General features: G+C 48.9%; 1 protein-coding gene across 2 annotated transcripts in view; it reads right to left on the reverse strand.

Annotated features, from left to right (window-relative positions):
* The window catches only part of ADCY7 (adenylate cyclase 7), a 175,487-nt gene that overhangs the window by 29,427 nt on the left and 132,356 nt on the right, over window positions 1-13,704 (reverse strand). For both annotated transcript variants that reach the window (XM_077288219.1, XM_077288220.1), the window contains exons 10-12: window positions 12,174-12,332; window positions 11,043-11,175; window positions 8,216-8,404 (exon numbers count right to left, since the gene is read on the reverse strand). In XM_077288219.1, coding sequence (XP_077144334.1) covers window positions 8,216-8,404; window positions 11,043-11,175; window positions 12,174-12,332 — 481 coding nt within the window. The remainder of the gene's footprint in view (window positions 1-8,215; window positions 8,405-11,042; window positions 11,176-12,173; window positions 12,333-13,704) is intronic.

Genomic DNA, 13,704 nt, shown 5'->3' on the forward strand with positions numbered 1-13,704 from the left:
ATACCAGTAGGAGTCATGCTGTAAGACCGAGGCAACATCCTACTGAGGCGCAAAACCGGTGGCCGGAACGCCGAGGGAGTATTATATTATTCAGCTTCAAGCAATACTCTAAACCAACCGCAGGACAGTCAGTCTAAGGCGGGCTGTCTCACTTAAATCACCTATGCAGTCTTGGGGGGCAACTTGTGGAGAGGGGCGACTCTAGGGTCCCGGAAGAGCTCCGAGCCTACCCGTCAAACTGGTGCCATCCTAACCGTAACATCAGGGAGGGACGGAGGATTAGCAGAACATCATCTAATCGAGTTGTGAGGGAACTTAAGAAACAGACACAACAGTTGTGGGGACTTTCCGTAAGCACAGCAGGGAAGGACCGCAACACATAGCGCTAGAGGGAAGGCACAGATTTCCACTTGTGAAGAGAACTCTGGAGGTGCCATTGGACCGACCGGACTTGCGCAGCCTGGTGAACCGTATTCTGGACTGAGGACCCAGAGATCTTCAGTAAAGAGGTAAAGAGACTGCAACCTGGTGTCCTCGTTATTTACTGCACCGCACCACTACAGCCTCACCACCACCATCTACATCCGTCACATCATTCACTGTGCGCCCCTCGGCAGGGTCACGGACCGGGCCTAGCCACCGTGACAACCCCAGAGCAGAGACTCAGAGGCCCGGTACCGGGTACCCCTCGGCCCTGCGGCTGTGGGGGCGTTGCACCAACATCCCTGGTAATCTAGGGCAGTGTCCAGATTAATGCCAACATCCCTGGTAATCTAGGGTAGTGTCCAGATTAATGCCAACACCCCTGGTGATCTAGGGCAGTGTCCAGATTACTGCCAACATCCCTGGTAATCTAGGGTAGTGTCCAGATTACCGCCAACACCCCTGGTGATCTAAGGTAGTGTCCAGATTACTGCCAACATCCCTGGTAATCTAGGGTAGTGTCCAGATTAATACCAACACCCCTGGTGATCTAGGGCAGTGTCCAGATTACTGCCAACATCCCTTCCCTAGGAAGTTGGGAAGAAAGTAGCTGGGGAGAGTTCGAGAGAGGACCTGTCAGGGGTGGGATCCTGACAACGGCCTAGAACAGACAGATCGTTACGGAGCCGTGCCTGTGTCTTTAGCGGCAGACTCCTAAGAAAGGACACGAAGCGAAGCATTTTGTGGAGAAGTGAGAAACGGGATCACAGCACAAAGGAAATAGAACCAGAAGGAGTCATGCCCCAAGATCAGCAACATCCTTCTGAGGCGCGTAGCCGGCGGCCGGAACGCCGAGGAAGTAAGAGAATCTACGCATTACTTTGAACTACGGCCGGGCAGTTAACTTTAGGTTGGCTGTCTCACCTTTACACCTAACGAAGACAACAGAGGAAATTGTGGGAGAGGGGCGTCCCTAGGGTCCCTATAAAATAACTCCAGGCCTACCCCGTCATACGGGTGCGTCCTATCCATATCATCTGGGGGACGGAGAGAAAGAACAGAAACATACACGACAGTTGTGAGGACTATCCCGTGGTGCTCAGCAGGGAGGTACTACAACACACAGGCGCTGGTAGGAAGGACACTGATTTTCACCTGTAAAGGGGACTCTGGATGTGCCTTTGGACCGGCCGTCTCAGCCAGCCCTGTTAGCAGGGCTCTGGATTGCGGATGCCGAAGCCTTCAGTAAAGAGGTAAAGAGACTGCAACCCTGTGTCCTCGTTATTTACTGCGACGTACACAGTCACCTACATCTTTAATTGGGCGCCCCTTAGCAGGGCCACGGACCGGGTCAGGCCACCGTGACATCCCCAGAACAGAGAGAGAGACCCCCGGTACCGAATACCCCGTTGCCCTGCGTCTGGGGGCCGCTCCAACTTGGCGTCACGAACAGGATCTACTTAAGCCTGAAGAATCAGGTCATGTGTGCCTTGGAACTGTGACTGAATTGTACTTGAATAGCGATTTATTGCAAAGACTGTGTATTGCTATTTGCCGCCAAAATCCGCCATTGCCGCGCCGTGCGGAGCACGAGGGGAGGAGCCATAGCTTCGTGGGCGGAGCCGGCCGAAAAGAGCGCGGAACAAGAAGACGCGGTGAGGTGCCGATTCCGGAAGAGGAACCCCGACTTCCAGTAGGTTAGCAGGGGGAAGGAACGGCCATGTCTGATTCAGGAGGAGCGGAGGCGGCGGTCGCAGCCGCAGACCCAGGGGTTGCTCCGGGCCCCGCAGTAGACGCAGCCGCGGGCCTTGTACCACCGCCGGTTACTGCAGAGCTTGCCGCCCCCATCAGCCAGCCGGATACTGCCGTGGCTACAGCAGCCATAATGCCCTTCTCCATGCCGTACCTACCTGGAGCAGCCTGGCTCCCGCGATACTCTGGAGAATCGCAGACACTAACTGACTTTAAGGAAGGGATCTGCAGCCTGCTCGAGTTCTATCCCTTGACAGAGCCTCAGAAAGTTCATATGATAACAGGCCAACTCTTTGGAGCGGCTCGGAGAGAAGTGAAGTCCTGGCCCGCAGCGGATAAGAGAACTGCGCAGCAGGTCTTTGCCAAGCTTAAAACCACCTTTGACACCCGCACCGCTACAGAAATTAAATTGACGTTCTATGGGTGCAAGCAGAGGCCGCAGGATAGCTTACGGGACTATGCCCTCAATCTCCAGGAGGCACTGCGGGCCATCAAACAGAATGACCCAAATAGCATGCAAGATGAGGATAAACTCCTGAAAGAGCGGTTCATTGAGGGGCTCCTGTGCAGTCACCAAAGGGCCCAACTGCACTTCCTGGCCATGCAGAATCCAGACCTGACTTTCGCGCAGTTCAAAGATAAAGCCATCCAGGCGCTACAGGAGCGACAGCCCAGCCGTGCAGTACTTCCCAGGCGTCAAGCTCTCACGTACCACCAGGAGGTGGCGCCAGATGCCCCAATTGCCGCCGATGCCCAGATCCTGGAGGACGATTCCCCTGCAGGACGATTCCCCTGCAGGACTATGCCTCCAGATGCAGGAGCTGACCAAGAGCGTTGCTGCCCTAGCCGTGACCGTACATTCCCTACAGGAGGCCCCCAAGGAGAAGATCCAGCTGGCTTCCAGACCGGAGGATGTCCCCTGGCAGCGACAGAGGAGGATTCCGCCGACCAGAGGCAGGGACGACGATCGCTTTCATCGGGACGGACGACCTATCTGCCGCCACTGCCACCAGGTGGGCCACCTTGCAAGGTACTGTCATTTAAACGAGCAACCCCTGGGGCAGAGGGCCAATCCCCAGGAGTAGGACGATCAGGCCCGCAAAACTGGAGAACCAAATACATCGGAGGGCGACCAGTTCTCCCCATTGTGATCGACGGTATCCCCATGAACGCTTTGCTGGACACCGGTTCCCAGGTGACGACTATGCCTTAAGGTACCGTCACACTCAGCGACGCTGCAGCGATATAGACAATGAGCCGATCGCTGCAGCGTCGCTGTTTAGGTCGCTGGGGAGCTGTCACACAGACAGCTCTCTCCAGCGACCAACGATCAGGGGAACGACTTCGGCATCGTTGAAACTGTCTTCAACGATGCCGAAGTCCCCCTGCAGCACCCGGGTAACCAGGGTAAACATTGGGTTACTAAGTGCAGTGCCGCGCTTAGTAACCCGATATTTACCCTGATTACCATTGTAAAAGTAAAAAAAAAAACACTACATACTCACCTTCTGATGTCTGTCAAGTCCCCCGCCGGCGGCTTCCCTGCAATGAATGTGTCAGCGGCGCCGGCAGTAACAGCGGTGACGTCACCGCTGTGCTCTGCTTTACGGCCGGCCGGCGCTGACACATTCAGTGCAGGGAAGCCGCCGGCGGGGGACGTGACAGACATCAGAAGGTGAGTATGTAGTGGGTTTTTTTTACTTTTACAATGGTAACCAGGGTAAATATCGGGTTACTAAGCACGGCCCTGCGCTTAGTAACCCGATATTTACCCTGGTTACAAGTGAACACATCGCTGGATCGGTGTCACACACACCGATCCAGCGATGACAGCGGGTGATCAGCGACGAAATAAAGTTCTGGACTTCTAGCTCCGACCAGCGATATCACAGCGGGATCCAGATCGCTGCTGCGTGTCAAACACAACGAGATCGCTATCCAGGACGCTGCAACGTCACGGATCGTCGTCGTTCTCGCTGCAAAGTCGCTTAGTGTGAAGGTACCTTTACATCCTTTATAAACGTTATTGGGAGGACAGCGACATTACCCGTGGCCCCGATGATGATTTTACCATAATAGCCAGTAATGGTCAGCCCTTGCCACAAGTGGGGTACAAAGAGGTCACCATTAAAGTGGGGCGGGTAGAATTGGAGGCCCAAGGGATTGTAATTGTTGATATTGACCGACGTGAATGTAATCCCATGATGACCATTGGTACTAATGTCGTAGAAAATTGTCTTGCAGAAGTTATTGTCCTGTTACAGCAGGTAGCAGAAACAGCTGGTTACAGTGAACAACGTGCCCTGCAGAAAGAAATCAGGGCTCTGATGCAGAGACAGCAAGTGGAGCTGACTGGTGGTGAAATTGGTCATGTCACAGTGAGTGATTCAAACCCCATTGCGATACCCCCCAGGAGTGAAATGTTAATATGGTGTCGAGCAGCCATAGGCCTCAGGGGTAAAGACTATCAGGCCCTGGTAGAACCCGTATATTCAGATAATAGGCCTACACTCTTGACAGCCAGAGACGTGGTTGACGTCCGCAAGGGGAGGGTGCCAGTACGTGTTCTTAACTGTGGGGAGGAAGAAGTCCACCTAACCAAATATGCCACACTTGCTAAACTGTTTACTGTTAATAACAGTGTGATACAGGCACCCGGACCCTTGGTCCCCTCCAATCCGGCGGAGAACAACGGTTCTGCAGGGCAACTGAAAGATTGGTGTCGGGAATTGCACGTGGGCACTGACTCTACCCCACCTCACCAGAAACAGGGGAAGATCCGGAGGCACTTGAAGAGGTAGAGCTGCCCGCTTTCCATCGCCCCAAGGCCACCCAGTGTTCCCATCATGTGAAGAACAGGCGCCAGAACAAGCAGGACGCCACGCTGAATCCCCTGCCCCACCATGGATGGGCAGAAACCCAGGATGGTGACCCCGCAGTCCGTCGGGTGAAAGAGCTCCTGACGCAGGCAGGTTTGCATCCCGGCCCGGATGACCTATAAGAGACACAACAGCTGTGGAAGGGGAGAAGCAAACTGTTTATTCACGACGGTAAGCTGTGCCGGAGAAGCATCGACCCCCGCACCCATGAATTGGTATGGCAGATAGTGGTCCCAAGGCAAGATGCGCCAATGGTTCTGGGAGCGTACCACGATGGGGCAGGCCACTTCGGATGGAGGAAGTTGGAGAGGCTACTCCGCGGGAGGTTCTACTGGATTGGCATGAAGAAAGCCATTGAGAAGTGGTGTCGAGAGTGTGGCCCATGTAGCCTACGCAGGAGGGACCGTGACAGCCAACGGGCTCCCTTGCAGCCTATCATCACCAAACGGCCGCTCGAACTGGTCGCGCTAGATCATGTGAAGCTAACACCTAGCCGGTCAGGCTATGTCTACGCTCTTACCATCATGGATCACTACTCTAGATTCCCGGTAGTTGTGCCGGTCAAAGATCTAACGGCCAGGACAGCAGCCAAAACCTTCCAGCAGTACTTCCACATGGGTACCCGGAGAAGGTACTGACTGACCAGGGGCCAGCATTTGAAGCGGAGGTGTTCCAGGAGTTCTGCAATCTGTACGGGTGTAAAAAGATCAGAACCACGCCGTACCATCCACAAACTAAGGGGATGTGTGAGAAGATGAACCAAGTGGTAATAGACTTACTGAAGACCTTGCCTGTGGAGGAACGGAACTTATGGCCAACAAAGTTGCCTGACTTGGTAGACATGTACAACCACATCCCAGTGAATTCCACCAACTGCACCCCAGCGTACCTGATGTGAGGAAGATCTAGCAAGTTACCTGTTGATCTAGACATGGGGGTCCTAACCCCCGAAGATACCTCGCCAGATGCCGATTGGGATACGGAAAGGCAGCAACGGTACCGCCAAATACAGGAGTGCGTGGAAAGAAGTCTAGCCCAAGCCAGACAAAAACAAGAAAGGGACTACAACCAGCATGCTCCTGCAATTCCCTTGTCACCCGGTGAGCAAGTACTCAAACGGAAGAGGAGATTACACAAGCTTGACGACCAATGGGAAGCGGAACCGTATACCATCCTGCCATACGATTTTGACAATACGAAGGTCTGTCTCATCAGCAAAGACGGAGGGGAAACCTCAACGGCAATACCAGAGATCACCTTAAAATATGCCCTGATAAGTTGAGAGAAAAGGAAGCAGATCCAAGAACCTCTCCACCTGTAGAAGAGGAGAAGATGATACACACTGTTCTTGGCAATTTTCCCCAGTCCTGGACTCAAATAAATCAAGCCATCGTGGTACCTGTCTTAACGTTTCGTCAACTGAAACCGCCAGAGCTAAATGTGGTGCCAGATCATCCGGACCCGCAATCACAGCAGACCCCACCAGAGGATGCCATGCCAACCGTTGAACCGGCAAGTCCTCCCTCTGCTATCGGTGAATCTGCCATGCCCACCATTAGTAGCAGCAGTCCTGAGAGCTCCAGCATGCCAGTGCTACCCAGTCTCACTAGAAGTGTAGCTAGAAGACAGTGCACTACACCAGCGATAGCAAGCATAGCGGGCCCTGTTAGGCCAATAGCAACCCCTGCACTGAGGAGGTCTACACGTAGCACCAAGAACCAAACTCTACTTCGCTACAAAACTTGGAGATATTAACGATAGTTGCTATTTGGTTGAAAATGTTTGTGTAAATATCTTTGTTACAGGTTTAAAAATGGACAATGGAGTAATGGACAGTGAATTGCTCCAAAACTTTCACGGGGACCCCTTTGTTTACCCGGGGTCCCTGCCGTTTCAAGGTTGCACCCACTGAACTGGGAGTCATGAACTGTGCATGACCAAACTTTCGCAACGTTCAAGTGTCCTCACCTCCCATAAAGGGAAGCACTGTTAAATTTACTTGTTTATTGCATTTCAAAATTTTGTATGTCTTTTGCTAACATGTATTGTTGTTCTTCTTTCCCAGTCCGGGAGTACTGGACTTAACCGGGGGGGAGTGCAGCGCCCCAGAGACCTGGTCGTTGCAGTACTGTCGCTCCGCCACTAAGGGGAGTGATGGTACATCTGATGGCACTAAAGGAGTTCACCTGACCAGGTATCTCAGATACACATTACACTTCACACTCCGGCCGCCAGGGGGAGCAAAAGGTCCTATCTACTAGGCCACTCCCCACACATGGGTAAAACTGGGGGTTGGATAGGAAGTTGGGAAGAAAGTAGCAGGGGAGAGTTCGAGAGAGGACCTGTCAGGGGTGGGATCCTGACAGCGGCCTAGAACAGACAGATCGTTACAGAGCCGTGCCTGTGTCTTTAGCGGCAGACTCCTAAGAAAGGACACGAAGCGAAGCATTTTGTGGAGAAGTGAGAAACGGGATCACAGCACAAAGGACATAGAACCAGAAGGAGACATGCCCCAAGATCAGCAACATCCTTCTGAGGCGCGTAGCCGGCGGCCGAAACGCCGAGGAAGTAAGAGACTCTACGCATTACTTTGAACTACGGCCGGGCAGTTAACTTTAGGTTGGCTGTCTCACCTTTGCACCTAAGGAAGACAACGGAGGCAATTGTGGGAGAGGGGCGTCCCTAGGGTCCCTATAAAATAACTCCAGGCCTACCCCGTCATACGGGTGCGTCCTATCCATATCATCTGGGGGGACGGAGAGAAAGAACAGAAACATACACGACAGTTGTGAGGACTATCCCGTGGTGCTCAGTAGGGAGGTACTACAACACACAGGCGGTGGTAGGAAGGCCACTGATTTCCACCTGTAAAGGGGACTCTGCATGTGCCTTTGGACCGGCCGGTCTCAGCCAGCCCTCTTAGCAGTGCTCTGGATTGCGGATGCCGAAGCAAAAAGGGCAGATCTATTGGTGGCCACTGCTGAATACATTTCTCTGCAACAATGTGAACCTTACAAGTGTTCAACCGACAGACATTCAAGATGTGTGGCCACCGTAACTTAGGTCTGTGGAGTCCCAAATGTTTGTTTTTCACAATGAACACAGATTTGTATAATACGTTCAAAAGAAAAGATCAACAAAATGAGAATTTTGCCACTAACCCGTTTCGGCTTTCCATTTGTTACTGGTGTCACAGTGGTTGAGGGCTCGTTTGACTCTAGATGAGAGAAAGGTCTTGCTGCTCCCCATGACTCTAGATATCTTGTCATCCTGACTGAGGGTCGGACTTTCAGACCATCATTTGCTCTGGTCCTAGAAATGTGGTGGTTCAGGATCTGGCGTTCTTTTGACTTGAAAAAAAATAATACAGAAACAGTAAGCTTACTTACACCGTAAGACATCATTTGTGTTGATACAGGTCCTTCTCAAAAAATTAGCATATAGTGTTAAATTTCATTATTTACCATAATGTAATGATTACAATTAAACTTTCATATATTATAGATTCATTATCCACCAACTGAAATTTGTCAGGTCTTTTATTGTTTTAATACTGATGATTTTGGCATACAACTCCTGAAAACCAAAAAAACCTGTCTCAATAAATTAGCATATTTCACCCGTCCAATCAAATAAAAGTGTTTTTTAATAACAAACAAAAAAAACCATCAAATAATAATGTTCAGTTATGCACTCAATACTTGGTCGGGAATCCTTTGGCAGAAATGACTGCTTCAATGCGGCGTGGCATGGAGGCAATCAGCCTGTGACACTGCTGAGATGTTATGGAGGCCCAGGATGCTTTAATAGCGGCCTTAAGCTCATCCAGAGTGTTGGGTCTTGCGTCTCTCAACTTTCTCTTCACAATATCCCACAGATTCTCTATGGGGTTCAGGTCAGGAGAGTTGGCAGGCCAATTGAGCACAGTAATACCATGGTCAGTAAACCATTTACCAGTGGTTTTGGCACTGTGAGCAGGTGCCAGGTCGTGCTGAAAAATGAAATCTTCATCTCCATAAAGCATTTCAGCCGATGGAAGCATGAAGTGCTCCAAAATCTCCTGATAGCTAGCTGCATTGACCCTGCCCTTGATGAAACACAGTGGACCAACACCAGCAGCTGACATGGCACCCCACACCATCACTGACTGTGGGTACTTGACACTGGACTTCAGGCATTTTGGCATTTCCTTCTCCCCAGTCTTCCTCCAGACTCTGGCACCTTGATTTCCAAATGACATGCAAAATTTGCTTTCATCAGAAAAAAGTACTTGGGACCACTTAGCAACAGTCCAGTGCTGCTTCTCTGTAGCCCAGGTCAGGCGCTTCTGCCGCTGTTTATGGTTCAAAAGTGGCTTTACCTGGGGAATGCACGGTGGCTCTGGATGTTTCCACACCAGACTCAGTCCACTGCTTCCTCAGGTTCCCCAAGGTCTGGAATCGGTCCTTCTCCACAATCTTCCTCAGGGTCCGGTCACCTCTTCTCGTTGTACAGCGTTTTCTGCCACATTGTTTCCTTCCAACAGACTTACCATTGAGGTGCCTTGATACAGCACTCTGGGAACAGCCTATTTGTTGAGAAATTTCTTTCTGGGTCTTACCCTATTGCTTGAGGGTGTCAATGATGGCCTTCTTGACATCTGTCAGGTCGCTAGTCTTACCCATGATGGGGGTTTTGAGTAATGAACCAGGCAGGGAGTTTTTAAAAGCCTCAGGTATTTTTTGCATGTGTTTAGAGTTAATTAGTTGATTCAGAAGATTAGGGTAATAGGTCATTTAGAGAACCTTTTCTTGATATGCTAATTTATTGAGACAGGTTTTTTGGGTTATCAGGAGTTGTATGCCAAAATCATCAGTATTAAAACAATAAAAGACCTGACAAATTTCAGTTGGTGGATAATGAATCTATCATATATGAAAGTTTAATTGTAATCATAACATTATGGTAAATAATGAAATTTAACACTATATGCTAATTTTTTGAGAAGGACCTGTACATGCCCAGCCACGCGTTTTAGGTTTTCCGCTGACAGAGCTAAATAAAAGGGCTTTTTTTAAGACCTGCTCTAGTTTATATTGGTACCATTTTGTGATACACACAACTATCACTCTCTAATATATATTTTTTAGAGTCCTTTCTGGATTTCATTGGGTTTTTATTTTTTGCTTTTTTTGTTGTTGTTAATCATTCACTATTCTGTATAATAGACATATCACTACAATTACACAAAAAAAACCCACTATTTACATATACACACATTCACATATATACATACACACATATATACATGCAGACACACATACATACACACATATGTATATATGTATATATATATATATATATATATATATATATATATATATATATATATATATACACATACAAACAAACACGCACATATATACATACATACAGACATACATATATACATACATACATACACGCACACATACACATATATACAGATACACGCAAACATACATACACATATATACACACATACAGACACACACATATATACATACAGACATACATACATACATATATACATACATACATACATACATGCACGCACACATACACATATATACATAGATACACGCAAACATACATACACATATATACACACATACACACACACACACATACATACATACATACATACGCTTGCACAGACACGCAGACACACTCATACGTCACCCCTAGAAGTATTTTGGACTGAGGCAATTGCGGCTAGGTTCCTTTGTTTGAGCTGCTGCCGGTCTTAGACGCTTGCACGATACATTTCTAGTGTAGCCTGGGGCAGATTATACACATGAAAGCCTGCCTTGTGACACATCCTACGACCTGTGTGTAATGGTTGTGGCTGAAACACCTGAACACATTTAGGTGGGTGTCCCCATAGTTCTGGGCTATGGAGGGTACATGAAATGTTCTACAAATAAATAAACATCACAGGTTCACGTCATCCATGGACATCGCACTCACTCTTGGATCAATGATGAGGTAGGTTTTAATGTTCATTTCTTTTAGGTAGGGGTCTCGGAGTTCTCCATGTCCATCTTCCACACTGTAGGCTTCATTCAAGTGCCTTAATGTTGCTTCTGTGATGTGAACGCGACTGAGTAATGTGAAAAAAGATAAACAACATCAAATATTTCATGCATAAGAAAAAAAAAAAAAAAAAGGAAAAATACATTTTAAAGGATTTCACCACCATATTGTGACGGCATAATGCTTACTAACCAAAGAAGATCTGACTTCCAGACCTGTCACTGATCATAACATTATGTCAAATGCTAGTGATCCGAGCCACATGGTGACACTACAGAGAAGAACACACTGGACAGTGTGGCCGGGACAAGGTGACGAGTCCAAGAGGCACATACCCATTGGCTCATGTATACAGAGAGCCGTGTGAGTCTGAGCGGGTGGGAAGAGGCCGATTGGGACAGGTCCTTTGGACTACTCATCTTGTCCCCGGCCGCGCTTGTTTTTCACCATAACGCCGCAGAGGTTCAGAGTGATGCAGGATCCGGCCTCGGTGTCACGCTGCCCATGGTTAGAGCAGAACCGATCATGGGACACTTTTCCTTAAAGCCAGGATGCCATTGTAAGCAGAGCCTAATCTAAACCCTGACCGCCCCCTAATGTAAATCTTAAAGCCCTTTCATAGGTTGATATTCTGTGAATACGGCTCACACATCGTATATACAGCGCTCACACTTCATTAAAATTCAGCCCAAGAAGCTGACACTGGGATCTGCAGCCACTGACGTAGATTAGGGGGTGTCCTATGTAATTTAGTGTCTAGAGGGGCTGTACGGACAAGCCGGAAGGAAAACACCACCATTGTATACTCTGCATCCACAATACGTGGCATGTCATGTCATGAGCTCTTGTTGTGCAAGCAGTAGCTGTAACACGACAGGACTTAGAGATCCTTATACAATTCCGATTTTTATAAAAAAAAAAAAGAAAAAAAAAAGTAAAACATCTCAGCAGTGAGGAGACAAACATGGAGCAACTTTCGGCCAAATAGCTTTTTTCAAGCCTATTCACAATGCTTGTTACATGCAAATGAGGTTGACAAGCAGAAAGAATTAATCACAGTCCTACCCCGGCACGCCTGCAGACTCCATGCGGTTGGCTAAGGAGACATCATGTGACCAAACGTCAAACTGCCATTTCCGGAGTCCAATGACCCCACAGAGAACGTTGCCAGAATGGACCCCGACCCGCATGTTGATATCGGCTCCTGTGGCTTCTCTCACCTGTCTGTAGAGATAGAATAAGAATGAAATTAGCAGGTAAGATATCTGCAGAGAGCAGAATATAGACTACTGCTGGGAAATAGAGTTTTCAGACAGATCTGGACTCGGATCTCTACAAAAATCTTAGGAAATTAATAAGTAGCAGAATGATCAACCACGGTAGATGTAGTTTTACGAGGTGCCGCAGTCACATGCGATAGAGGCAAAAAAGTTCACGAGTTTACGGTAAAAAAAAAGTCTTGCCAACATTTATTCACTCCTGCACGTGGGCATGGTTTTCAGTCACATATGGCTGACGTATCGTGGGTCCAGACCGTGAAGTGATTAGCTTTTCCCTTTGATCAGGGAATTGCGTGCTCCATTCATGTCTCCTCCACACTAATGTCTGTGCTGCCAACACGGCTCAGCCTGCTCCGCTTTATCCCTGACCAGGCTATTGGGCACAATGTGGCTGGATATGGATCTGAATACTCTCTTGCTTGCCATTAGCTCTGAACTCTGACCTGTGCTTCTATCCGATATTTTCATTTTGTACAACAGGACCCTGTCGTCCTCTCCCCAACCGGTCTCTTGCCTTCCCCTGACTAAGCGTCTCCCCTGCTACTTTGATCCTATTTCAAGGAGGTTTGGATACCTTGCTACAAACTTGTATCACTATTCTGAATGAGTGTACGCCACCTGCTCTACCACCGCAGCAGCCCACCTCTCCATACCGAGGTGAACACCGCATCTCATTGACACCACTCTCCAGTCAGGCTTGTACTGAGCAGAATGAGCACAAAACAACAAATTGTGTTCAAAGATGGAAATTCAATTATAATATATAAATATTTAATTTAAATATACATTGTCTTGGGGCCCAACACTATATACAGGGTTTCTTGGGGCCCAACATTAGATATAGGGGGGTATTTGTGGAGCTCAACACTAGATATAGGGGGGCCTTAGGGCCCAACATTAGATATAAGGGGGTCTTAGGGCCCAACACTAGATATAGGGGGGCCTTGGGGCCCAACACTAGATATAGGGGGGTCTTGGGGAACAACACTAGATATAGGGGGGTCTTGGGGCCCAACACTATCTATAGGGGGCTCTTGGGGCAAAACACTAGCTCTAGGGGGCTTTTGGAGCCCAACATGAGATATAGGGGGGGGTTATTGGGGCTCAACACTAGATAGGGGGGTTTTGGGGCCCAACGCTAAATATTGGGGGGTCTTTGGGCCCCGCACTAGATATAGGGGGTTTTGGGGCCCAACACTAGACATAGGGAGAATATTGTTGTCCAGCACTAGATATAGGGGATTCTCGGCACCCAGCACTTGATATAGGGGGAGTCTTGGTGATAAGCGCTAGATATAGGGGGACGTTTTGGGGGC

This window comes from Ranitomeya variabilis, chromosome 2 (genome assembly GCF_051348905.1).
Source record: "Ranitomeya variabilis isolate aRanVar5 chromosome 2, aRanVar5.hap1, whole genome shotgun sequence".
NCBI lineage: Eukaryota > Metazoa > Chordata > Amphibia > Anura > Dendrobatidae > Ranitomeya > Ranitomeya variabilis.